Consider the following 25,283-nt stretch of genomic DNA (forward strand, 5'->3'; position numbering starts at 1 on the left):
CAAAGGTTTTCAACCTTTGGGGGTCCACAGCTCCCTTGACCAACTCCCTTCTTTCTGCGGCCCCCCTGTGGGGCTCAGGAGCCCAGTTGTGCCACCCCTTGCCTGCAGAGCTGGCAGCCTCTCACCCTTTTGGAACCCCCTCCCTTGTGGAGTGTTCCCTCAGCCCCCACCGCCCCTGGTCTCTGAGCCACCCCCCACAATCCAAGTCCCCCACCGCCCCTGGTCTCTGAGCCACCCCCCACAATCCAAGCTTCCTCACACTGCCCCACAAGGGCCTTAGTGGCCCATTGGAGACAGGCCAAAGCTGAACGGGAGGCAGCAGTGGCAGCGGCAAACACAAGAAAGGCCAGCGCAGCGCATGTGAAATATACTCGGAGTCGAGAGTGGATTTCATGCTCTTTATTCAGCTCATAGTGGTGAGGAGGAATGCAAGTTCCCCTAAAATATCTGCTTTATATTCATTATTTACTCAATGGGCTGCATGTGATTGGCTAATTCCGGGATTCTCCTGTAGGCCAATCAGGTTGTGGATTCACTTCCACCTGGAGCTGGATTGGGTGGCCCCTGCAGACCAATCATACTGCTGCATTGTTCCTAGGACCAATCAGACTGCTGCATTCTGAATCCTATTGTTCTAGGACCAATCAGACTGCTGCATTCTGAATCCTATTGTTCTAGGACCAATCAGACTGCTGCATTCTGAATCCTATTGTTCTAGGACCAATCAGACTGCTGCATTTTGGATCCTATTCAACTCAGCATATAGCAGCCTGCCTGGCTGGCCTCCCCCTTGTCTGTCCATTCCCAGCAACATGGGCTGGCGGGCTGGGCTCCTTCACCCACTTGCTTGCTTACTCCAAGGTAGCCTCAGCTCCTGGCAACCAGCATCCCCTGACCAACCCCAGGGACACCATTCACCTGCAGCCATGCAAGCCTTTGGGAGGCAGAGATGTGAGGGGCCATCAGAAGAGGAAGGGAAGGAAAGAGAGGCAGAGGCCAGGGTTGCCCACAGCACCCCAACCATCATTCAGGGCACCCAGGGTGCCATGGCACATAGGTTGAAAACCCCGATCTACTCTTTTCTCCTTCTATTCATAACCCTTACTTTTGTTTGCTGCTGCTCACATATTAATCACTGCTGGTAAATTTATCTTGATATCACATTGTTTTAAATATCCCTCAAATTGTTCCCACGCTTGTTACTATCTTTCCTTCTATATTTCTTACCTTGGCCCTTATGCTTGCTAGTTGGATATATTCTATTAGTTTAAGTAGCCATTGGTTCTTTGTCGGGGCAGCTTTCTCTTTCCATATCTTAGCGTACAATATTCTTGCAGCATATTGAGTGTATTGTGCGCTCAATACACTCAATATGCTGCTACACTCAATATGCCAGCAAGTTTGGAAAACTCAGCAGTGGCCAGAGGATTGGAGAAGATCAGTCTACATCCCAATCCCAAAGAAGGGCAGTGCCAAAGAATGCTCCAACTACTGCACAATTGCACTCATTTCACATGCTAGCAAGGTTATGCTTAAAATTCTACAAGGCAGGCTCAAGCAGTATGTGAACCGAGAACTCCCAAAAGTGCAAGCTGGATTTAGAAAGAGGCAGAGGAACCAGAAACCAAATTGCAAACATGTGCTGGATTATGGAGAAAGCTAGAGAGTTCCAGAAAAGCATCTATTTCTGTTTCATTGACTACGCAAGAGCCTTTGACTGTATCGACCACAGCAAACTATGGCAAGTTTTTAAAGAAATGGGAGTGTCTCATCACCTCATCTGTCTCCTGAGAAATCTCTATGTGGGACAAGAAGCTACAGTTAGAACTGGATATGGAACAATTGATTGGTTCAAAATTGGGAAAGGAGTACGGCAAGGCTGTATATTGTCTCCCTGCTTATTTAACTTATATGTAGAATTCATCAGGCAAAAGGCTGGACTGGATGAATCCCAAGCCAGAATTAAGATTGCCGGAAGAAATATCAACAACCTCAGATATGCAGATGACACAACTTGGATGGCAGAAAATGAGGAGGAATTAAAGAACCTTTTAATGAGGGTGAAAGAGGAGAGCACAAAATATGGTCTGAAGCTCAACATCAAAAAAACAAAGATCATGGCCATTGGTCCCATCACCTCCTGGCAAATAGAAGGGGAAGAAATGGAGGCAGTGAGAGAGAGTCTACCACCTCCCAAGGGAGTCCATTCCACACAGTTCTGTCAGGAAGTTATTTCTGATGTTTAGTCGGAATCTCCTTTCTCTATTTGAAGATGGCTCTCTATTTGAAGATGGCTATCATATCTCTCCCAGTCTCCTCTTTTTCAGACTAAACATACCAAAATCTCTCAACCGCAGAATGCCACGGCGAGGCTCCTGATGGCAAGGCTCCTGACGGGGTCCTTGCCACAGGATCACATTCACCCAGTGCTTTACCAGCTGCACTGGCTCCCGGTGGAGTACAGGGTCAGGTTTAAGGTGCTGGTTTTGATCTTTCAAGCCCTATGCGGCCTAGGACCCTTGCACCTATGGGACCGCCTCTCCTGGTATGCCCTGCGGAGGACCTTAAGGTCCACATATAACAACACTTTGGAGGTCCTGAGCCACAAGGTGGTTAGATTGATCTCAACTAGGGCCAGGGCCTTTTCAGTACTGCCCCCGACTTGGTGGAACGCTCTGTCACAAAAGACCAGGGCCCTGCGAGACTTGACATCTTTCCGCAGGGCCTGCAAGACAAATCTGTTCCACCTGGCTTTTGGTTTGGGCTCAGACTCTCAGACTAACCCTTATGTTTCCCTCCCCGTATGGTTTTGATTTATGGGCTACTACTAAAATGAGGCTGCATTTTAAATTGTATTTTAACCCTTATTTTAATTAACAGGTTTTCCCCCTTTCCTATTATGTTTTATTGTAATTTTATTGGTGTTAGCCGCCCTGAGCCTGGTTCTGGCCAGGGAGGGTGGGGTATAAATAAAAAAATTTTATTATTATTATTAAACGTTCCTCATAAAGCCTGATTTATAGACCCTTGATCATCTTGGTTGTGCTCCTCTGCACACGCTCCAGCTTGTCAATAAATATCCTTAAATTGTGGCACCCAGAATTGGACCCAGTATTCCAGGTGTGGTCTGACCAAGGCAGAAGAGAACAGCACTATGACTTGCCTTGATCTGAAACTAAACTTCTGTTCATGCAGCCTAGAGTAGCATTTCTTCATCTCAATATCACACTGAGCATTTGGACTAGAGGGACAACAGCAGGTCCCCAGGACTGAATCACTCTTGGGGTCAATGGAAAGGCAGATTCCTGTCACCAGAATACTGATGACGTCATGCTCCAAATCCCTTGATGATGGCTCTCAGTGGTTTGATGTAGACATTAAAAGGTACAGCAGACAGAATGGACCCTTGTGGGACTCCACAGCCCCAGAACCAAGAAACAAACTCCCAGTGTAAGCCAAGAAACGCACTGCTTTCCAGTAGTGACTGAGCAGGGGTGGAGCCCCCATAACAGGGCCTCCACATCCCACCAGCTTGAGCTGCTCCAGAATGCCACAGCCCAGCTCCTGGCCCCACCCCAAGGCAGCAGCGTGGCTGGACCCAGGGGCCTTACCTGAAGTCCCAGGAAGTGAAAACTGGGTTTGCTGGTGTCACGGCTGCGCCCACCTTCCCAGCTGAGTGGAAGAGCCACACTTACCGATCCAGCTGCTTGGCATTCTTCTCCTGCAGACTGTTCAACAGCAGTAGGAAGGTGTCCAGGAAATCCAGGAAAGTCTTGGGGCTGACGAGGGGGAGGTGGGCAGCCAGGGAAGTCATGTATGCCATGGTACAGCAATGGATCTGGGAGGCAGCCTTGGCCGTGCGATGCATCAGGTCCTTGAGGTCATGCACCGACGTCAGCCCTAGCAAGAGAGAATGGACATATCTGCCCAGGTCAGAGCTTGGGGTGGGGTGTCCATCATGGAGACAGAGATTGGGACGCTGCCCTCACCAAACCAAGGAGAGTGGAGAACAAGTGGGCAAGCAAGCAGGGAGTGGGGGGTGGCGGCATGGTGGGCACAGGGCTGTTTGCTGTTGCTGGAGGGACAGGAAGGAGTCCCCTTCCTCCCCACTCCCAGCTGCTGCTTCAGTGGCACCCACCTCGAGTGAGCTTGGTTGAAGTCTTCTGGTGGTACATGAGGTGCTTGGAGGCCACTGCCACCAAGGACTCATGGCTCCATGGCTGATAGACCTCCAGGCTGCTGAGCACTTGGGCCAGGGCTGTGGCTGTGATGGGCGGCAGTGCCAAGGAGCCAGCACCCCCCAGCAGCAGCACCACATGCAGGTTGGCACGCACAAACTGGAAGAATCTGCAAGGAAAGCCAGAAGGCAGGACCTGAGCCCTGAACCAAGTCCTCCCTTGCCAACCCCCTGGGCCAAGGGCTGCCCCAGCCCCACACCTTTGCAGAATGAGCTCCTCTCGCATGTTCCGCTTGATGTTCTGGTTCTCCTGCAGCAGGGCCTGGATGACAGCCATGGTGTCTTCTGGGCTGTAGAGGCCAGGGCACGTGCCCTCGGCCATCAGGGCCAGTAGCAGGTGCAAGTTGGCCAGGCTTATGCCAGCGTGCACCAGCAGCAGCACTCGCTTGCCCATAATGCCTGCCTGCCAACTGGCCAATCGCAGCAAGGCCAGGGCCCCTGCCTCATCCTCTTTGGCAGGTATCTCCATGAGCAGCGAGGCGGTGGCACGAGCAGCCAGAGCCACGAGGGTCCTCCGCCCTGTGCAGCGGGCAAAGGAGACGATGGCCCCATGCCGGTCAGGGCCGCAGAAGAGCCGGCTCAGGCGCACTATGTGCTTCAGCGCCTCCAAGCACAGCAGGAAGTTTTTGGGCAGCAAGTGCTTCAGCTGCTTCTCCAGGGTCTTCCAGAGCTTCTCTTGGTAAGGGTTGTGGGTGTTGGGGCTGTAGGAGTCGGGGCCCAGGTCCTTGCTGAAGACGACGTCCCGGAGCTCCTCACCTGGCTGCAGCAGGAGGTGGGAGGGCAGCAGGGGGCCGGTGCTCTCCTTCTTGGGAGAGCCATGGCGCCTGGCCTTGTGGAGGTGAAGCCGGTTGGGGGATGCCCGGCGCCGGTCACGTGGGGACCGGCCCTGGGAGGCAGGGGTCTGCTTCCTTGCAGCTTCCTCTGCGGTTTCCGCCTCTGTGGTCTCGCTCTCTAGCTCCAAAACAGCCAGGCCTTCTCCAGGGTCTGGGCGGTCCAAGGCCAGCGCTGCTGCCTGCTCCACTGGGTCCCAGGGGTCAGGGCAGCCCACCTCACCACTCCAAGGGAAGAGGGGCTTCTCTTCTTCTGGCTCCTCCTCCGCTGCCCATTCTGCATCAAGGCTGTTGCTGAAGCTCCTGCTGGGCAAGTGGAAGGCGATGCCAGCTCTGCTGGGCGGGTGGTGGTCCTGGTCCCTGGGGGGGCTGGAGGACCAGGTCCTCTGCGCCACCCGAATGACATTGCGCTTGGCACAGAAGACGGTTATGGCGACGTCCATCAGCATCTGCTCGCAGAGCTTCCGCTGCTGCTCCCTCTGCAGTGGGTCACAGAAGACACACAGACACTCGTGTATCCAGAGGCGGACGACCAGTCGGGTGCTGAGGAGGGCAGTATAGCCCGCCCCCATGGTCATCTTGGCCACCCCAGAGGTGCGCCGGCTGGACGCCTGCTTGAAGTTCTGTTCCTCCAGGGGACTGCTGAGGTGGATGCCTGGGCGGGGCCGCAGCAGGAACAGCCCCTTGAACACCTTCTGGATGTCGTGCAGCGAGAAGTGGAAGAGGCAGCAGGAGGGAGAGGGCGGGAACAAGCTCTTGGCCATCTCATAGGCATTGATGGTGGCCCTGACCAGTGCCAAGGCCAAGTCATTTTGCCGGGTCAGCAGGGGGAACTTCTCCAGCCAGCACAGAACAGGCTCCACATACAGGCCCAGCAGGGAGTCTCTGGTCATGAGCGGCAACACCACAGTGCTGAAGAGCCTGCCAAAGCGAGGGCAGAGGGGCAGGGCGCCTGTCATGGGCACGGAGAGTGTGCCAAAGCAGTTGAAGCCGGTGGCCGGGCAGTGCTGCACCTCCAGGGTCTCTCCGTGGTAGAACTGCTGGTAGCTCAGAGCCTGGCGCAGGGACTCCACCACAGGGCTCGAGCCCCGGGCTGAATCTGGACAAGAGGAGGAGGAGGACCATAAGAGCTGTGGCAAAATCCCTCACCGCCTCCCCACCGAGCAGGGAGAGGACGTTCTCCTCCCCAGCCCCCTTGGCTCACCCACAAAGGCCAAGTGCAGGTCCTCCACTAGGAAGAGGCAGCGTCCCTTGGCAGCTGCCCCCCGCCCGGGCTTGCCCTTGTCTCGCGCCAGGCTGAGGAAGCGCTTGTGCAGCAGGTGGCGCAGGTGGGCTGGTCTAAGTGCAGGGGTGAGGCAGACCCGGTGGTAGCTGTGGTTCGGTTGCACCAGCATCTCTGCAAAGGAGGACTTCCCGCAGCCCGGCTCCCCAACCAGCAGGACTGGACGCTCGCTGCTCAGGAGCAGGTCCACCACGAAGAGCGCCCGCTCATGCTGAGGAGGGAGGAAGGAATGGCAGAACACACATGGGCTCCCCAGCCAGAGACCCCCCCCCCCGCAAGGGGCTGGCCCTACCTGGGGCTGCAGGACAGAGAAGGCGACTGGGAGGACCTTGACACGGTTGGATAGATAGGACCCGTTAAAGGATTCCAGGGTGCCATCTGCTGCCAGGGGGCAGAGGTCGAAGGCGGAAGGCCCAGTGGGGAGCTTGATGGAGAACTGGCTCCTGTGCAGGGCCTGGCGGGCAAAGTGCTCAAAGAGAGGCCAGTGCCTGGAGGAAGACAAAGGGCAGGGGAAGAACTCTTTGAAGCCCCCAAGACCGCAATACCAAAATGCTGCTCCACCCACCCCACCCACCGGCATGGCTCACACCCTGCCTGTTCAGCACCACCAATATAACAGAATCATATCAAATCGTAGAGTTGGAGGGGACCCATGTACAGTAAGATGTTCTGGCCCCTGTGGAGAGTCCGAAAGCAGCTCTGCTGCACCACTGTGATGCCCACAAGGGAGAAAAGCCCAAGGTCCAGAGTGCAGAGGAGAGGAGAGGATCTTGGCTGCTGGCCAAGTCTGAAGTGGGTCTCTCCAAGCCCTCCTTGTCGTCGCAGGGCCTTGCCTGGGGGCAGGGGCATAGCATGGGGGGGGGGGCCGGGGGTGGTTGCCCCAGGAAAATAAATGTTAGGGGCAAAACATTTCAACCAGGAAGCGACCTCTCCAGACAACAGAACAACTCTTCTTTTCTTTGCAGCTGTAATTTCCTGGGTGACGTGGCCCCATTAGGCAGTTGAATGTGTGTGTTCTCCATCCATTTCCCTCCCACCCCTCCGAGTGGCCCTGGGCACTGGCAACCCACGCTCCACCACCAGACAAGGGGGGAGGGGCTGAAGAAGAGCTTGGGATGGTCTGAATGAGGAGAGAGGGTTTTGGGGGCAGAGACAGAGCCCTCTTGCCTCCATGCAGGACCTCCAGTGCCACTCACCTCTTCACCTGCCCTACCCTATGACGCTGGGATGCCCCTTGCTGGCTTCTCCCACCCGCTTTGCTCCTCCAGTCCTCTCCCCTCCCCCAAGGTCCCTTCCTCATTTCTCCAGCCTCCGTGCTGCCCCCTCAGTACACAACATCAGCTAGTTGGCAGCTGGTGCCCGGCTGTCTCGGGAGACTATGGAGGAGTGTGCCTTTGGGGGTGAAGTCAAACTGTTGGAAGGTTACAGCACCAAGAGGACAATCTCTTTCCATACACTTACTGTACCCTTCTTCCCTGGCTCTCCCCTGCCCCCACGGGCCATCCTTAGGTCTTCCCCCCACCTCGTGAGGCAAAGAGTGCAAAGAGTCCAGAGTACCTGGGGTGCAGGTGGCCTCCGAAGCCCCAGATGTAGGCAAAAACAAAGATGCTCTGCACCAGCAAGTGGTGGTGGGCAGGGACGGTGTCGTCCAGACTACGGGACAAGGAGGCAGTGCGGCTGTCCAAGACGGTGCCCTTGGAGTCTGTGGGGAAAGGGCTGGGGTGAGCTGGGCTCCCCCCCGCCATGCTCCATGCTCAACAGAGCCAGGGCTTCAAGGAGCCTCTCCACCACTAAACACACAAAGGGCATAGGGATCTAGGGGAATAGCCCCACAGCATGGGATGCAGCCCTGGCAGGAAGAGGCTCCTTCCCCCACACCCTGGGGTCTCAACATGCCCCCAGGTGCCCCGGGGGCGGGGGTCACTTACCTGTCGACTCCTGAGCGGTGGCGGCAGCAGCAGGAGGAGGAGGAGGCAGGTGCTTGACCCGGTCCCGGCGCAGGTGTTGCTCCAGCAGGGCAAGGAGGAGCCTCAGGAAGGTGGTTGTCTCCTGGACGCCCTGGGCCACGGGGTCCTGGGGGTGGGTGTGGGGGAGCAGCACCGAGCAGCAGTGCTCCCGCAGGAAGGCCAGCGTGGCGGGGAAGAGCTCCTCGGCCAGGCTGCGCAGCATGGCCAGGCTCTCCTGGGTCAGGCTGTACATGCGGTACACAGGGGCCAGGCCCGAGGCCAGCAGTCCCCGCCACAGACTGGCCCCCCCGCAGTACAGCAGGGCGTAGTGGGTGCAGACGGAGGGGGGCACGTTGGAGGTGCTGGGCATCTCAAAGAGGAACTTGACATTCTCGGGGATCCGCAGCTTCTGCCCATTCGGCAGGCTGAGGGAAGGTCTGGCACTGAAGAGGGAGGAGATGGGCTCCAGCCACTCTGCGCAGGCTGCCCCATCCAGCACCAGCCACTCCTGGGAGCTCCCCTCACCAGTCCTGCGTGCCAGGGTGGAGGTGGCCGCTCTCTGCAGAACCCGGGAGAGGACCCCATCCTGCCATATGCTGCCCTCCAGGCTCCCCACAAACTCAGCTACACTCAGGCAGTTTGGCCACAGGCAGACGGGGCTGGTCGGCTGGAAGGGGCTGCTGGGGCTGACTTCAGCCGTGTGGGCCCCTGGGGCAGCATCGCTGGCTGCCAGGCGGCTCAGTGCCTTGGCCAGGGTGCGCCACATGGTGGTCTTGCCGCCCCCCGCAGGCCCCAGCAGAAGGACGCCTGGGGCCCCCCGCAGGGCCTGGAAGAGCTGGCCAGCTAGGCTCAGGAGCTCCTGCTCAGGCTGCAGCTTGTCCTCGTGCAGCTGGGCCACCAAGGCACTCTGGAGGCGGTAGGGCACCCGCGACTCAAAGGCCTGCAGGGGGGCTCCCGGAAAGACCTCGCGCAGCAAGTCCCGTGTGTTCTGGAGTCGTGGGCACTCAGGGCCGCTGAGCAGCGAGGAGAGGCACAGGGCTTTGACCATGGCCGGCTGCTCCTCCAGGCCCTGGAAGAATGCGGCCCTGCCCAAGGACCGGGACTTGAGCGTCAGGGAGCCCTGCCCGGCTGGAGGGCTGAACAGGATGCTGACCGCCACCCTGACCACCTCCCGGACGAGGCTGCAACGGCCCAGGTGGGGTTTCGGGTTCAGCTCCCCCTCCAGGCGCAGAAAGTGGTTCAGCTTCTCTGCGAGATGGGTAGCCTCCCGGAAGCCAGCGGCCAGCAGGGTGACCTCTGCTAGCTGGGTGAGGTCAGGGGGCAGCATGGCCAGGGGGCGCATGGCCAGGCACAGGGCCTCTGGGAGGCGCTCCAGGGTGATGACGCAGCCATAGGTCTCCCGCACCCGCAGCAGCCGCCCCCCAAAGAGGATGTTGCCCAGGACACGGGGCTGGTAGGGCTCGGCCTCATCGGTGCCCAGCTCCAGCACGGGGATGGCAGGCTGCAACTCACCCTCAGAGCTCTCGGAGCTCTCGGAGCTCTGGCTGGAATGGGGGGAGCCGCCACCCGAGGACACCCCCGCTGTGGCTCCACGGCCCCCTTGCAGGCTCAGGCACATCCGCTGCAGGTCAACCAAACGCTGGCTGAAGGCCGAGAGCACCGCTGCCTCCAACCGCTCCGCCGCCTCCAGCAGCAGCAGTGCCCCAGCATGCACCGCCCCACAAAGGTAGCGTGAGAGGCAGCCCACCGACATCTGCAGGGAGCAGTGCAGGGTGACCAGCTGGCGACCCAGAGCCTCGGCCAGGCCCCGCACCGTCTGAGACTTGCCCACGTCCGGGTGGCCCAGCAGGCCTCCGCAGCGGAAGTCGTCCAGGGCCAAGAGCAGGCCCAGGAAGGTCTTGTCCAGCGAGGGGCTCCCCAGGAGGTGCAGGCAGGGCCCCAGGTACTCATAGTCATAGCGGAAGCGGCGGTCCAGGGCTTCTGCCCAGCAGCCAGGGGGGCTGCCCACCCAGGGGCTGCCAGCAGGGAGCCCCGCTGTCTGGGCGCACTCGGGACTCAGGGCCACGCGGTACTTGAGGAGCTGGGCCCACTCAAAGGCTTGCGGGGAGCTCACCTGGCACTCGAGCAGCCGGGCAAGGGTGTCGCGCTGCTGCACCGTCAGGGTGATCAGCACTTCCAGCAGCAGACCCAGCTGCTCACTGCCGGGCCGGCAGGGGCGCAGGCTGCGGAAGTTGCGGACGTAGTGGGCCAGGGCTTCCAGCTTCAGGTTTAGCTTGAGCTCCAGCTCTGGCTGGCAGCGTTGATTTGAGAGGGCCTCCTCCAGAGTGGCGCGCCACACGGCCTCCTCAGCTAGCACCACACATTGGTTGGGGAAGGTGCGACACAGCGTGGCCCAGCCCTCCACCACCATGTGGAGGGGCAGCTCGGTGGGGCCAGGGCGATGCTTGAAGGCCACATCCAGCTGGGGCCGCAGTGCCAGGCGCTGGGCCACACACTGCTGCATCTGCTGAAAGACGGTCTCTTTCATGCGCTGCTCCAGGGCGCAGAGCCACTGGGTGGCCTTCCGGCTGAGGCAAACTATGCTGCACAGCTCCAGCTCCTCCTCCTGGTCCCCAACCAGGCCAGTCACCTGCACCACTGGCAGCTCGGCTGACAAGGTGCCACGGTTGTGGGTAGCGGAGGGCACGATGAGCGCCAGCTGGCGCACTCCGGGGAAACAGCGCTGGGCCCAGACTGAGGCCTCTGCTGGCTCAGAGGCTGTGGCCAGCAGGCTGATCAGCTCCTCGTTGCTGAGGAAGAAGAGGCGGGGAAAGCCCATGCGCGTGCCCTCCAGCACGTAGTCCAGGGCCCGGATGATGACCTGCAGGTCTCTGGAGCCGTCCACAAAGGCTTCTTGCAAGGCACCCCCGACAAAGCGGCTCTCGCGGCAGGAGCCACAGGGGGGCCTCACACTGGACAGCACCAGTGGGTCATTGCAGGTCACCTGTATGAACTCTCGGAAGTGGCTGTCCACCCGCTGGAACCGCGACTCCTGCATGGAAGGGGAAGGGGAAGACTGGGCTGCAGCAAGGGACTTCGGGCAGGGGACCAGTGCAAGGGTGCCCAAAGGGAAGAGGCAACCAAGAGGCTCGTGGGCTAAAAGAGGCCCGTCTGCAACTCACCAGCTCAGAGCTGGGGAGACTGATGTCCATCTCGTAGAGAACAATGTTCAAGAAGACCCATTTCTGCTGGAAATTGACCCAGGCCTCGAGGAGGGATTCTGAGGTACAAAGTGGAGATGAGGAGAGGGAAGACTCTCTCTTTGCTGCAAAGCACCTCCTCCCTCATGGCCAAGCTGGCTGCCCCCACACCAAAATAGAGGGCTGCAGCAGAACTGCCCTTCCCCCAGGGCCTCCTGCCCCAGCTCCTCACCAAAGGAACGCAGGATGGACGCCCAGCTCTCAGCCTCCAGCAGGATGTCGGAGGAGAACGGGGAGAGGATGATGTTCTGGAGAGTCAAGAGGCTGTGCTCCACCATTGCCTTCAACTCTGCAGTATCTGAGGCCGAGACCAGAGGATGAGGGCCGGGCAGGGAGAGGAGGCAGAGCCCGCCTTGGCCCATGCCACACAGGGGTGAGGGCTCCCGCAGCAGGAGCCACCTTCAGGGGACTCTCTCTGCTCGGGTCACAGCTCAGCCCCCCCTCCCCAAGTGAGGAGCCCTTGCCCTTGCAGCCGAGGCTGGCACTCTGGGGATTTACCTGACAAAACATAGGTGCCACTGTCCTTAGAGATGTATTCCAGCTTGGGTTGGCGGTGCCGCGCAGCAGCCGGCCGGCGAAAGCGCTCAGGCTGCGGCTCCTTGTGGGGAACGTTGAGGATGAAATTGACGAGGCGGAACTGTTTCTCGGCCCAGGATCTCTCCAGGCGGAAAAGGGTGTCCCTGGCGTAATGGCGGCTCTTCTCCAAAGCATAAACCTGGGGATCAAGGAAGGTCACAGCCCCCCAGGAGAAAGTGGTGGGGTGGTGCCAGGCTGGGCCAGGCGGGCACAAGGAGCCTCCTTTTCTCCAGGGGGCCCAGCTTCTGCTAACCTGCCATGCCAAGCTACTCACCCTGAAGATGGAGTCACTGTGCTCCAGGAGCGGGTAGGAAAGGAGCTGCCCCAGTGTGAACTGCATGTTGAGGGGGCACTTCACGCCCATCACTGAGAGAGAAGGGGGGCAGCTGAGGAGATGGGCTCTGTCCGAGTCCTCAGAGGAGGCTTCTCCCCCCCCCCACCTGCTGGCTTCTTGACCCCCCCCCCCTGTTCCCACCATGGAAAGAGAGGAGGAGGAGGAGGAAGCACTTTGACCTCCAGGGCAGGGTCCAGCAGGGGCGGCCAAGGTGCTTCCTGCCTCATGCCTTAGCACCAGGGTCTCACCAGCAAATATCTCCTTCCAGCAGCTGAGCTTGAGAAAGTGGCTGCCCAGTTTCAGGAGGATAGGGAGGTACTTCTGCAAGTTGGCAATGGCACGCAGGCAGGCTTGCAGCACCTGGTTTGGGCTGGGCAGGCAGTGCTCCAGGCTGATCACCTCCTTTTGCCACTCTTCAGTCTTCTCCATGGCCAAACCGGTGTTGAACTGGGGGTGGGGATGAGAGGAGAGCAGAGGAGGTATGCTTGGGCAGCCTCACATAGGTTGCATGCTGGGGGAGAGGGAGGGACTGAGGTTTGGGACCCCCAAAGTGGTTCTCCTTGGGCAGGGAGAGGCCAACCCAGCCCCCTCCGTCTCTTTACCTTGACAAATGCCAGACACTTCCACTCAGTGATCTGCTCAGTGATGATGCGGAAAAGCTGCCAGATGCGAGTGTGGATCTCGATGACCCCCTGCTTCCCAGTGATGAATGTGACGTCCATGCAATCCCCTGAGGAGGCAGCAAAGGGCCGCAGCAGGGTTCACATCCAGCCCAGAAGAAGGGAGCTCCCTCCTTGCAAGGAAAGAACACCCTGCAGCTCACCTGTCAGGATCCGCTGGGAACGGCAGAGATCAGTGATGCGCAACACCGTGGCCTGGAAGGACTGGCAGAGAGTACGCAGCTCCTCTTCCATGGCCCGGGGGTTCTGGGAGGGGTCCTGGAAACGCCCCATTGTCACGACAGTCAGCAGCTCCTGCAGCTCCAGGGTCGCTTTCCGGAGGGAGCTACTGAGCTCAGCGATGATGCTGAGGCGCCGTGAGACAATGAAGTCCGAGACCTCCCGCTGCTGGTACGCAAAGGCATCCCAGGTGTCCAGGAGCTGCAAAAGCCAAGGCTGAGGGTCAGGCTCATGCCAGGCTCCCCGGGCACCTCACCCGAGAGGAACCTGCACAGCCCAAAGGGCTGCTCTCCATCCCCAGCACATACCAAGTCTGCCCCATGCTTATCTCTGGTCACAAACGCTATAGGAAGGAAAAGGTGTGCTGGAGGTGGCCTGCTCAACATCACACTAGTGCAACATGCTAGAAATTCCCAGGGGGACCCACTTTTCCACAGAGTCATTGTGGGTGGGGATACTGGGTGCCCATAGTTATTCAGTGCTGGGGGCATGCTATCATCCCATAGCTGTCAACTTTCCCCTTTTCTTGCGAGGAATCCTATTCGGAATAAGGGAATTTCCCTTAAAAAAAGGGAAATGTTGACAGCTATGTATCATCCTCCCGACCCAAATATGCCAAGTGGTCTAGAGACGGATACTTAATCAGTGAGACATGTTGTAGTGATATCAAATTCAAGATATATTTAAACTGCCAGTCACGAAAGCAATCCAACATGGTCACTTTTGGCTTCAAATGAGAAAACTGACCAAGAATGAGAGGAGTGGTAAAAGGAAAGTTGAAAAGCAGAACCAAGTGAGTGAAAACTCTTCAAAATACTTGGGGGTTGTTGAAGAACCACAATACTAGAAGCTCAGTTGGAACATAAGCATGTCAGTAAAACAGCTACACCTCCATTGAATGCATGAAAACAAAAACATATGAATCAGACTAAGAGAATGCTGAGGGAAAAACAGAGGTGGCTGAATGTCCTCCAGTCCACTCCTCCAACAGAAATTCACAGTAGGTACCAATTTCCATTTTGGGCCAGAATGGACTGGAGGGTGTTCAGGGAACAGGAGGATCCCCAAAGGATGGGCTGGGATTCCTCTGCGTCAAAACCAAATATGAACAACCCTCTGAGCACCTTTCCTCAGTCTCAGCTTCACCAAAGTATGTGAGGTCCGAGGGGATGCCCTGCAGATGTCAACAACCGGGAAATTGTCCTTTAAAACAAGCCAAGGTGCCATTTCCTTAAAGAATGAGTGGAGAGTCCCCTAGGACTTCTCCATATGCCTGGGTAATACACAAATTAAGACATTTAGAAAATAAAGGATGAGGACACCTTCATCTCCTTAGATGGACCTGAGAAAGAAGAGCCAAACAGGGAAGGCTCGCATTCTGTCTGAGAGAAAAATGTCGGACACACCGGACATCTGGGGACGGCCAGCTAGGGCAGAAAGAGGGAAGCCCTCCCAGGACTTGGGCTCTATGGGAAACTGAATGGAAAGTGGTCTGGGGATAAAAGCACATCAGGATCCCCTTGGAAAGCGCTGAGTTAAGCATCAGAGGACAAAGCCCCCAACTCTGAAGAAGACCTACAAGGTGAAGGATTGGCTACGAGGAAAAGAGTTTTCTTTTCTTTTTATGTACATTAGTTTTCTATAACTGTATTGTGAAAGTTTTTCAAAGTACAGCAAGATATAGAAAAGGGCACGGGTGGCGCTGTGGGTTAAACCACAGAGCCTAGGACTTGCCGATCAGAAGGTTGGTGGCTCGAATCCCCGCAATGACGGGGTGAGCTCCCGTTGCTCGGTCCCTGCTCCTGCCCACCTAGCAGTTCGAAAGCATGCCAAAGTGCAAGTAGATAAATAGGTACCGCTCCAGCGGGAAGGTAAACGGTGTTTCCGTGCGCTGCTCTGGTTCGCCAGAAGCGGCTTAGTCATGCTGGCCACATGACCCAGAAGCTGTACGCTGGCTCCCTCGGCCAATAAAGCGAGATGAGCGCTGCAACCCCAGAGTTGGCCACGACTGGACCTAATGGTCAGGGGTCCCTTTACCTTTAAGATGAATGTACATAAAAAATAGATGGAAAAGGTTACAAAAGGAAAAAGAAAAGAAAAAGCAGACAGAAGATAGGGAAGGAAGAGAAGAGAGAAGAAAAGGGGAAAAGAAGCAATATAGAAAGAAAGAACTTCCGATTTTCCATCTGCCGGTTACATTCAAAAGTTATGAAAAACGTCTTCTTTTAAGAGAAGGAAATCTACCTTTTCAATAGCTAAAGGAGAAGCCTCAAGAAACTAGGAAAAGACACTCCTGGCGTTTCCTGCACTTCCGATCCATCTTCTAGGGGAGTTCCTAAAACTCCTCAGGGACTCCTGAGGTAAAAAGGGATGATTTCCAGCTGAAGCTCTTGAGAGCTGCCCTTGCCAACACCAAGTCTTCTTTTCGTAAGCAGCTTGGGGGTCTTTTATTCTGATCAAGTGGAGAGGGAGAAATCCCTTTGAATCCTCCTGCAAAACCTGCGGAGGGCCAGCCTGCCTCCCAGGGCAATGGGGAGGAGGAGGAGAAGCATGTCCGCCGCGGGAGCTCTTGGGAGGGAAAGACGGGAGTCAAGAAAGCCAGAGCTTGCTTGGGCCGAGGCCCCTGAGAGGCCTTGGGGAGAGCGGCCGGGAGGCAGCGCTCTGAGGGAGCCATTTTGAGCGGGGGAGGGAAAGGGCGGGAAAAGGCCTCAGCGGCCGGAGGCGGCTGCCATGTCTGGGCCCGGCTGGCTCCATCCCCGTCTCTCCTGAGGAGAAAAAGGTCTCCGCTCCTCACAGAAGAAAGGACAGCCCGGCCCTCCCTGCAGCCGGGGACTCGGGGGAGGGAAGCTTCCGGAGGAGAAGCCAGGGACGGGGAAGGGCAAAGGCCTGGGAGGCCCAAGCGGAGCCTGGCCTGCTGCTGCTGCCGGGAGGGAGGGAGAGAGAGAGAGACCCCTCAAGGGCCGCCTGCAGGGGAGCCGGGGCGGAGGGGGGCCTGAGGCCAAGGCTGCTGGGGGCCCAGAGGAAGAGGGCCCCCCAGGGCCGGAGGGAGCTTGGATGCGGCCCTCAGCTCCGGAAGGGAATGGGGCCCGTTCTGGGTCCAGCTCTCCTTTGTCAACTACAAACTGCCGCTGTTTTATGTGTTGAATATATGCGAGATGGTAATTGATGGACCTAATAAGTATCTCAAGCCATTTGCACTCCTGTCTTCCACTGCCTCCCGCAGTTTGGCCAGACTCATGTTTGTAGCTTCGAGAACACTGTCCCACCATCTCGTCCTCTGTCGTCCCCTTCTCCTTGTGCCCTCCATCTTTCCCAGCATCAGGGTCTTTTCCAGGGAGTCTTCTCTTCCCATGAGGCGGCCAAAGTCTTGGAGCCTCAGCTTCAGGATCTGTCCTTCCAGTGAGCACTCAGGGCTGATTTCCTTCAGAATGGAGAGGTTTGATCTTCTTGCAGTCCATGGGACTCTCAAGAGTCTCCTCCAGCACCAGAATTCAAAAGCATGCATTCTTCCGCAATCAGCCTTCTTTATGGTCCAGCTCTCACTTCCATACATCACTACTGGGAAAACCATGGCTTTAACTATACGGACCTTTGTTGGCAAGGTGATGTCTCTGCTTTTTAAGATGCTGTCTAGGCCTGTCATTGCCTAGTTCTCAGTCCACATACTGCTTAAGCCTGCCTTGTAGAATTTTAAGCATAACCTTGCTAGCATGTGCAATGAGTGCAATTGTGCAGTAGTTGGAGCATTCTTTGGCACTGCCCTTCTTTGGGATTGGGATGTAGACTGATCTTCTCCAATCCTCTGGCCACTGCTGAGTTTTCCAAACTTGCTGGCATATTGAGTGTAGCACCTTAACAGCATCATCTTTTAAAAATTTTAAATAGTTCAGCAGGAATATCATCACTTCCACTGGCCTTGTTATTAGCAGTGCTTTCTAAGGCCCATTTGACTTCACTCTCCAGGATGTCTGGCTCAAGGTCAGTAACTACACTACCTGGGACAGGTAGGTAGCTGTCTTGGTCTGCCATAGTCCAAACAAAATAAAAGAAAAAAAAATGCTTCCAGTAGCACCTTAAAGACCAACTAAGTTAGTTCTAGGTATGAGCTTTCGTGTGCATGCACACTTCTTCAGATACACTGAAACAGAAGTCACCAGACCCTTCTATATAGTGAGAAGGTGAGGAGGGGTATTACTCAGAAGGGTGGTGGGAATGGGTGATTGGCAGATAGCTGTGATGAGCCTGTTGACGACTCTTAACGACTGCAATAGGTCTTACAGGAAAAAGCAAGGGGTGAGAAGGTGAAAAATGGCTTTATCATGTATAATGAGATAAGAATCCAATGTCTTTGTTAAGACCAGGTCTCTCCATGGTTTTAAGTTTGGTAATAAGTTGCAATTCAGCAGCTTCTCTTTCCAGTCTATTTCTGAAATTCCTTTGTAATAGAACAGCTACTTTGAGATCTTGTATAGAATGTCCTGGGAGATTGAAATGTTCTCCTACTGGTTTCTCTGTCTTGTGATTCCTGATGTTGGATTTATGTCCGTTTATCCTTTGGCGTAAGGTTTGGCCTGTTTGTCCAATATAGAGAGCTGAAGGACACTGTTGGCATTTGATGGCATACACAATGTTAGACGATGAGCAATTAAATAGTCCCGAGATGGTATGTGTGATGTTGTTGGGGCCAGTAATGATGTTGTCCGGGTGTATGTGGCAGCAAAGTTGGCATCTGGGTTTATTGCAGGCTCTGGTGCCAGTGTCCGTGTTAAGTCTGGTAGTAGTATTATTGTGGGTTAGGAGTTGTTTAAGATTGGGTGGCTGTCTGTAGGCAATGAAAGGTCTTCCTCCCAGAGCTTGAGAAAGAGAACTGTCATTGTCCAGGAGAGGTTGTAGATCTCTGATGATGCGTTGTACTGTTTTAACTTGGGAAAATTATTAATAATTTAATAATAATAATAATAATAATAATAATAATAATAATAATAAATGTAAATGGCAATTTCCCAAGAATATCTAGTGTTTGGCTTCATAAGATAAACTTCCCCAAAATTGAGAGGATTGGTAAAGAGGAAGTTGAAAGGCAAAACCAAGAGAGCCAAATCTCTTCAAAACATTTGGGAGCTGTTTAAAACCACAATACTAAAAGTTCAGCAAGAGTGTATACAGTACATACATCAGATCAGGAAACATACCATGAGGGCCAAGTGGACACCAGTGTGGTTAATAAGCAAAGAAGCTATTGGAGGCAAGAAAGCTTTCTTTGGGAAATGGAAGTCTTGTCCAAAGGAAAAGGAACACAAACCTTGGCAAAAGCAAGGCAAGCAGAAAAAAGGGATGCTAAAAATGTTGGTGCACATTGCTAAAATCATAAAGACCAACAGCAAAATGTTATTCAAATGCATTAGTAGCAGGAGACCATCTAGGGACCCTTGAATGGCAAGGGAGTCCAAGGTGTGCTAAAGGAGGACAAGGAGATTGCAGAGAAGCTGAATGAATTCTTGGCATCTGTCTTCGCAGTGGAAGGAGGCATAGAGCAGAGCCCAGTGCCTGGACTCACTTTTGCAGGAAGTAAGTCTGGTTGGCCAGTGTGAGAACAGGATGCTGGACTAGATGAGCCACTGGCCAGATCCAGAAGGCTCTTATGCAATGTTTTGCTTTTGTCTTCTTCTCCTTTGGCAATCACTCATAGCCGAGTAAGATTGTCTTCCATGAACACGGTCTTAGTGGTGTGTCCGTAGGTGACTGTGGAATCCAATTCTGGATTTGATGACAGAGGGCCATCCAAGATTTGCTTAAAAACCTACAAGGAGTGTTTTCCTGAGGGAGTCCATTCCACTGTCAAACAACTCTTACTGTCACAAAGTTCTTCCTGGTGTTTACTTGGAATCTCCTTTCTTATAACTTGAATCCGTTAGTTCAGGTCCTACCATCCAGAGCAGGAGAAAATAAACCTGCTTCACCTTCCATGTGACAGTTCTTGAGATATTTGAAGATGACTATCATATCTCCTCTCAGTCACCTCTTTTCCAGGTTAAATATAGCCAGTTCCGGGGACTTCCGGGTTGGCGCCATCGCCGAATGGCGGACTCCCTCCAAGCTCTGGAGGGAGCCTGCTCAGCAGGGGCTGGGTCCTACTGTGCCGGCGACGCGGGGACCCTCAAAAACCATGGGCGCTGAAACCCATGGACATGGTGACTCGGCTGGCACCTTTTGCGCCCCCCCGACCCGCGAAGGAGCCTTTTTAAAGGCTGCGGAACAGGTGACAGGGGGGGTGGTGCTTTGAGTCCTCTGCTTCCCCTGCCGAGCGAAGCCGCATGCCATTCGACGGAGAGCGCTGACTTCTTCTATTGAAAATTTGGACTTAAAAGAATAACCCGTGAGTAATTGGAACCTGGACTAAAAAGGGGGATAATTTTTTAAAAAAATTCGGAGCGAGAGGGGGAGGCGCAAAAAGGAAGTCAGGCCCCCCCCCCTGTCGTAGAGGAGTTAAAGTAAAGGATTTGACAACTAAGATCGAGCGTAACCCTATTTTGACAAGGTTACTAACTTCGCGATGGAAAATTATAAGACTGAGCTGGAGGAGAAAAGTGGAATTGAATTAAAAAGCAACCCCCCCCCCCCGGAATCCTGGGAGCGATTTGTGAGAGCGCCGGGAGAAGAGAAAGAGAGGTTTTGACAGCTGTCAAAGAGCTGTCAAAGCGGAAGAACAAAAATGAGAACTTTGTTACAAGGACTTTGCCGGTTACATTTGTTATAAATTGGATACAAATTGCTTAAAACAAGGAATAGCAAGTTATTTTGACTGGTGGGCGTGATCTGGAAGGGAACTGAGTTATTGCAATCCACCTAGAGGAGCTGAGGGATATTACAAGTATTGTTGGCTTGGAACTTGAATAGAACTTTTTATCTCCTGGGAAACTGCAGGAATGGAACACTATTTTGTCTACAGAGGTCTACACACTAAAGGAGACAATAGATTTATCTATTGAAGAATGGAAGGGACTTGGCATAATGTTTTGTTCCTGAATAACAGAGCCTCTGCAGAGGAATTAGCAGCTTTTGGAATTAGAACATTTGTGCAGGAGAGCAGGAAAAAAAAAAAAGGAGGAGAGGGATTAACAAGAACAACAAGAACAACAAGAATTGGATAAAGTTGGAAGTGGGAACATTTGGGACATCCAGATTTGAAAAGTCTAAGAAATAAAATTGGAGTTTTTACTCCTAAATATAAAAATCTGGATGGAAGAAATGGGCCTTTTTGAGATAGACTCCTTCCAAGATTGGACATTCGAAATTAAAGATGACTGGTAAAGGACTATGGCCTAGATAGATGTGGGAGCTCCAGGAAGACATCAGACGTTGATGAACATTGGGAACGCAACCGGGAAAGGGGGGAGGGAAATTTGGAATCCAAAGGGTGTAAAATTATATTTGATTATCTTAATTATATTTTTACAATTTTATTTTAATTAATTATATTTGATTATTTTAATCTGTATTGTATATTAAAGGAGGGAACGCGCGGAAGGGAACAGGTCGATTTTAGGGGATGGGAAAATATTTTTAAAACTGGGCTAATGATAATAAGTTCAAAATCTGGGATAAGAATTTGCTGAATTCATTTGTAAGAATTGGAATACAAGAGGGGGAGGGGAGGGGAAGTCCTGGAAAGATGCTACTGAAAATAAGATTTTAAATTGGGATGTTCTGTTCTTTTTATTTTTTTTGTAATTGGAAATTTCTAATAAATATTATTTAAAAAAATAAAATAAATATAGCCAGTTCCCTCAACCATTCCTCCTAAGGCTTTGTTTCCAGACCCTTGATCTTGTTGGTTGCCCTCCTCTGCGCACATTCCAGTTGTCAACATCCTTCTTAAATTGTGGCACCCAGAACTGGACAGAGTATTTTAGGTGTGGTCTGACCAAGGCAGATGAGAGTGGGACTATTACTTCCCTTGTTCTGGACACTACACTTCTGTTGATGCAGCCTAGAATAGCATTAGCTATTTTGTTGCTGAATCACACTGTTAAGCTTACGGTCCATCAAGATCCCTAGATACTTTTCACATGTACTACTAATAAGTCAGGTGTCCCCCGTCTTATATTTGTACATCTGGTTCTTCCTGCTTAAATGCTGGACCTTGTAATTGTCCCTCTTGAAGTTAGTTTGGGCCCAGTTCTCCGATCTGTTAAGGTTGTCTTGAATCCCGATTCTGTCTTCTGCGGCATTAGCTACCCCTTGGAGTTTGGTGTCATCTACAAATTTGATGAGCATCCCCTCAATTCCTTCATCCAAGTCACATATAAAGACATTGAACAACAATGGGCCCAGGACAGAACCCTGCAGCCCCCCACTGGTCACTTTTTTCCAGGATGATGAGGAACCATTAAGGAGTATTATTTGGGTTTGGTCAGTCAACCAGCTACAGATCCCCCTAACGGTTACCTCATTCAACCCACATTTTACCAGGTTCATTGCAAGAATATAATTGAAACATGAAGGATGCCCAATATCAGGTGATGCTACTCTTGAAGCAGTGTCAGCCTCCAGCTTGGCACATCACTTTGCCCCGCCAGTGTTTTCTTTTCCACTCACCACCAAAATCCTTCCCTGTCCACCCTGCAACTGGGTCTCTCACCGAGTTTTCCAGGCTCTCTTCGCTGGGCGTAAGAGGGCGGAAGCATTGCTGGATGACCTCATTGAGGGCTCGCACGTAGTCAACATATTCCTGCAGCTCTGCCATCTGCCCCTGGTACTGCTCCAGCTGCATGGGAAGAAGCACGTCAAGCAGGGATGTTGCTGCTGCCCCAGAGAGCCCCAGATGGGCATCACTAGCCCACAAGCCTTGGCTGTACCATGCCGCACCTGGGGTCTGCCCCAGGTTGGGAATCCACCCCAGCCCTCAGCCCTGTCCTCTGCAGATGTGATTAGAATGCCCAGGCTCCTTACACAACATTGGTTTTCCCGGCAGGAGCACGCAGAACCTGGAATCCAAAGCTGGCAGCAGAAAAATGGGAGGGTGGAAACAGAGGGGCGGAAACAAGTCACAGAACTCTGCTTCCTGACCATCACCCCTGGATCCCTCCTCATTTATTGGACAGGGCTCCCTGGCAACCCAGACTACTAAGGGGGACCCAACCTTGAAGCCACCCATGGAAGAATGTGTCACAGGCAAGGGGCCCGAGCCCCCTCCTTTCTCCAGCCAGACCCCCCACAAGCAGCCTCCTTCTTGCAGGTGTCTCCATGTAGCAGAAGCTTCCTGGAAAGATACAAGAGCTATTTCTCTGTTAGTCCCACCCCAGGCTCACAGGAGCAGTCAAGGCTTCAGAGGTTCTGAGCAGAGAATTCTCTCTTACAACATTTGGGGCTCTTGAATTGTGAATTGTGAATTGTGCTCAGAAACATGCTGGGAGCCAGAAAGGATCCTTTAGGACTGTTGTTGTTGTTGTTGTTGTTGTTGTTGTTGTTGTTGTTGTTGTTATTGCTACTACTATTCACTTTGTGTTTTTATTCTGTATTTTTATGCTGTGAACCACCCTGAAATCGTCAGATGAAGGGTGGTATACTACTGCTGCTGCTGCTGCTGCTGCTGCTGCTGCTACTACTACTACTACTAATAATAATAATAATAGGATTGCAGTGCAGGGTTTATCTATTGGCAAGGGTGGTCTGGGCCCCAACTAGGCTAGGCAAGCAAGAGGAATCTTTTCTTTTTACATACAACCTGGAGATGTGCAGGAAAGGTAGAACATGGGGACAGTGAATCTGCACATTAACTGAAGGCGGGAGCTGAAGATTCCCAGATGACCATGAATACTAGCTAAGGCAAGGGCCTTTCTGCCTCCCTGCCTGCCAGGTGGGGAGGGGAAGGAATCCTACCTTCTGGGAGCACTTGGCAATGGTGAAGATGTCGGTGCCAACATTCATGTAGAGTTGCAGGACGCCAGACAGCTCAGCAATTAGCTTCTCGCTCCGCTGCGCAGTCTCACTCAGCAGCAAGGCCAGGATGTCCTCATTGATGGAGGCCAGCAGAGGCACTGCAAGGACAGAGCAGGCTGGAAAATGGCCCCCCAGTGGAGCAGGAACTCCAGCAGGGTCCCTTGCTCCCACCCCTCCCCAGCACATACGGAGGTCCTGATGAATGCCGCTGCAGTCCACTAAGAGAAGGAGGTTGTGTGTGATGACCACACGGGGCACCTTCTGGACCTGGGCCACCCACGTGCGCAGCTTGAGGATGCGGTTCACATAGTCCTCGGCCGGCCAGCTCTTCATGCTTTCCAGCTGGCTAGGGCTCCAGCTGTGCACAAAGTTGTAGATCTCTCCCAGCCAGGTGTACTGTCGGCACAGCAGTTCCGTCTCGGTCAGGGCCGTCTGTGGGTGGGGAAAGGGGGCAGCACTCAGCTGAGGCCTTTGCCATGCTGGACCCGGCCCCAGCCCTCTGACCCACGAGTCAGGGCTGCCAGAAAGGAACCCTGCACGTGCTCTGCAGCTCTCCCCACTTCCCCTGCAGATGTCGGGGCCTGGCTCTCCCCACACCCCATGGTTCAGGAGGAAGCCAACCTGCTCCCACCTCCCAGGAGTTCTGGTCAGGGAGTGCAAAAAAATATATAAATGTTTTGGGTCTTTATGATTTTAGCAATAATGTGTCTCAAGGTTATATTTTTAGCAGCCCACACTTCCAGCGGGCACTCACCGTGAGCAGGGCACGCAGCTGCTCTGTAGCCTCCTGGATGATGCGGTCTGACCTCAGGTCCTTCTCCAGTTGCTCCCGCGACAGCAAGGGGTACATGCCCTTCAACCGGTGGCCAATGACCTCCAGGCCACCATATACCTTCACGTCCATCTGATATACCAGCTGGGGCTTCTCACCACAGAGCTCTGCTGTCGACAGCCGCTTGGGCTGAATGAGGGGCTCCAGGGAGCCCTGCTGAGGAATGGCGCTCCCACTGCTCACATCTGCAGCTGCAGGGGAGGAGAACAAGCACTGTCACCCGGCCAAGGTGGAAAAGACGACGACCCACCCCTCAAATCTGTAGGTCCACAAGATGGCAAATACACCACAAAAGCAGAGCACATACACCGAACAAGGGGAGCAGACTCTGCAAGCTCACGGTTCACATCCACACCATACATTTAAAGCACTCTTAGATCACTTTAGCAGTCGTGGCTTTTCTTCCAGGAATACTGGGAACTGTACTTCACTAAGCATGCTGGGACCTCTCACAGAGCTGGTTCCCAAGACCCTTCATAAACTATAGTTCCCAGGATTCATAGGGTGGGGGGAAAGTGGTGTAAGGGGGCTTTCAAGGTATGGTGTGGATGTGGATGGAGCAAGAAGGAACTGGCATAGATTTGGTGTCACTTCTGGAGAGGCCTAGCCCAACACCCCACCCCCACCCCTTGAGCAGCCCCCAGGAGAGCCCAAGGAGGCCAGGCAAGGGCCCACTGGGATGGGGCTCGTCCTCTCCCTGGCTTACCACTCGGCTTGGCTGCGTGGTGCTCAGCTTCAGCTGTAGTGCTCTGAGGGTTCTCCGGAGGCGCTGACCCCTCACTTTTGACCCGGGTCGTCTGAAGGGAACAGAAAGTCTACTCAGCTGGTGGGGCAAAGCCCCTTCCCAAACACTTCTGGGCAGCCCCTGCCGCCTACTGCATGGAAATGTGGTTAAGTGCAAGGCACAAGAAGCCAGGAAGTTGTGGGGTGGAGGGAGAGGGAGGAGGGACCCTCCTTGCGTGGTGTTTGACCAGGAAGCTGACCCACCTGCAGGACGGACTCCAAGACCGTATTCACAGCCCCCAGCAGGCAGTCCTCCAGCTCCTTCTGGGAGGGGAAGAGCATGAGCTGCCTGTCGGCGCCAAACACCAGGTGCACCTGGAGGACCGCTTTCCGCTTGATGCCATCGGCCTGCGGGGAGACACCAAGGGGCAGGTGAAAAGGCT

At 54.2% G+C, this 25,283-nt stretch overlaps 1 protein-coding gene across 4 annotated transcripts in view; it reads right to left on the reverse strand.

Annotated features, from left to right (window-relative positions):
* The window catches only part of DNHD1 (dynein heavy chain domain 1), a 60,588-nt gene that overhangs the window by 25,603 nt on the left and 9,702 nt on the right, over positions 1-25,283 (reverse strand). For 3 of the 4 annotated variants that reach the window (XM_081859967.1, XM_081859966.1, XM_081859965.1), the window contains exons 8-27: positions 25,105-25,248; positions 24,824-24,914; positions 24,040-24,308; positions 23,474-23,717; positions 23,226-23,383; positions 21,985-22,110; positions 13,268-13,544; positions 13,047-13,174; positions 12,693-12,891; positions 12,385-12,476; positions 12,033-12,249; positions 11,707-11,832; positions 11,457-11,554; positions 8,278-11,326; positions 7,907-8,051; positions 6,642-6,837; positions 6,272-6,560; positions 4,438-6,166; positions 4,139-4,347; positions 3,696-3,900 (exon numbers count right to left, since the gene is read on the reverse strand). In XM_081859967.1, coding sequence (XP_081716093.1) covers positions 3,696-3,900; positions 4,139-4,347; positions 4,438-6,166; positions 6,272-6,560; positions 6,642-6,837; positions 7,907-8,051; positions 8,278-11,326; positions 11,457-11,554; positions 11,707-11,832; positions 12,033-12,249; positions 12,385-12,476; positions 12,693-12,891; positions 13,047-13,174; positions 13,268-13,544; positions 21,985-22,110; positions 23,226-23,383; positions 23,474-23,717; positions 24,040-24,308; positions 24,824-24,914; positions 25,105-25,248 — 7,991 coding nt within the window. Of the gene's footprint in view, positions 1-3,695; positions 3,901-4,138; positions 4,348-4,437; positions 6,167-6,271; positions 6,561-6,641; positions 6,838-7,906; positions 8,052-8,277; positions 11,327-11,456; positions 11,555-11,706; positions 11,833-12,032; positions 12,250-12,384; positions 12,477-12,692; positions 12,892-13,046; positions 13,175-13,267; positions 13,545-15,587; positions 15,772-21,984; positions 22,111-23,225; positions 23,384-23,473; positions 23,718-24,039; positions 24,309-24,823; positions 24,915-25,104; positions 25,249-25,283 lie in introns of those variants that run through there. The other variant, XM_081859968.1, reaches the window with a different exon arrangement.

This window comes from Podarcis erhardii (genome assembly GCF_964252035.2).
Source record: "Podarcis erhardii genome assembly, chromosome: 4".
In the NCBI taxonomy this organism is placed as follows: domain Eukaryota; kingdom Metazoa; phylum Chordata; class Lepidosauria; order Squamata; family Lacertidae; genus Podarcis; species Podarcis erhardii.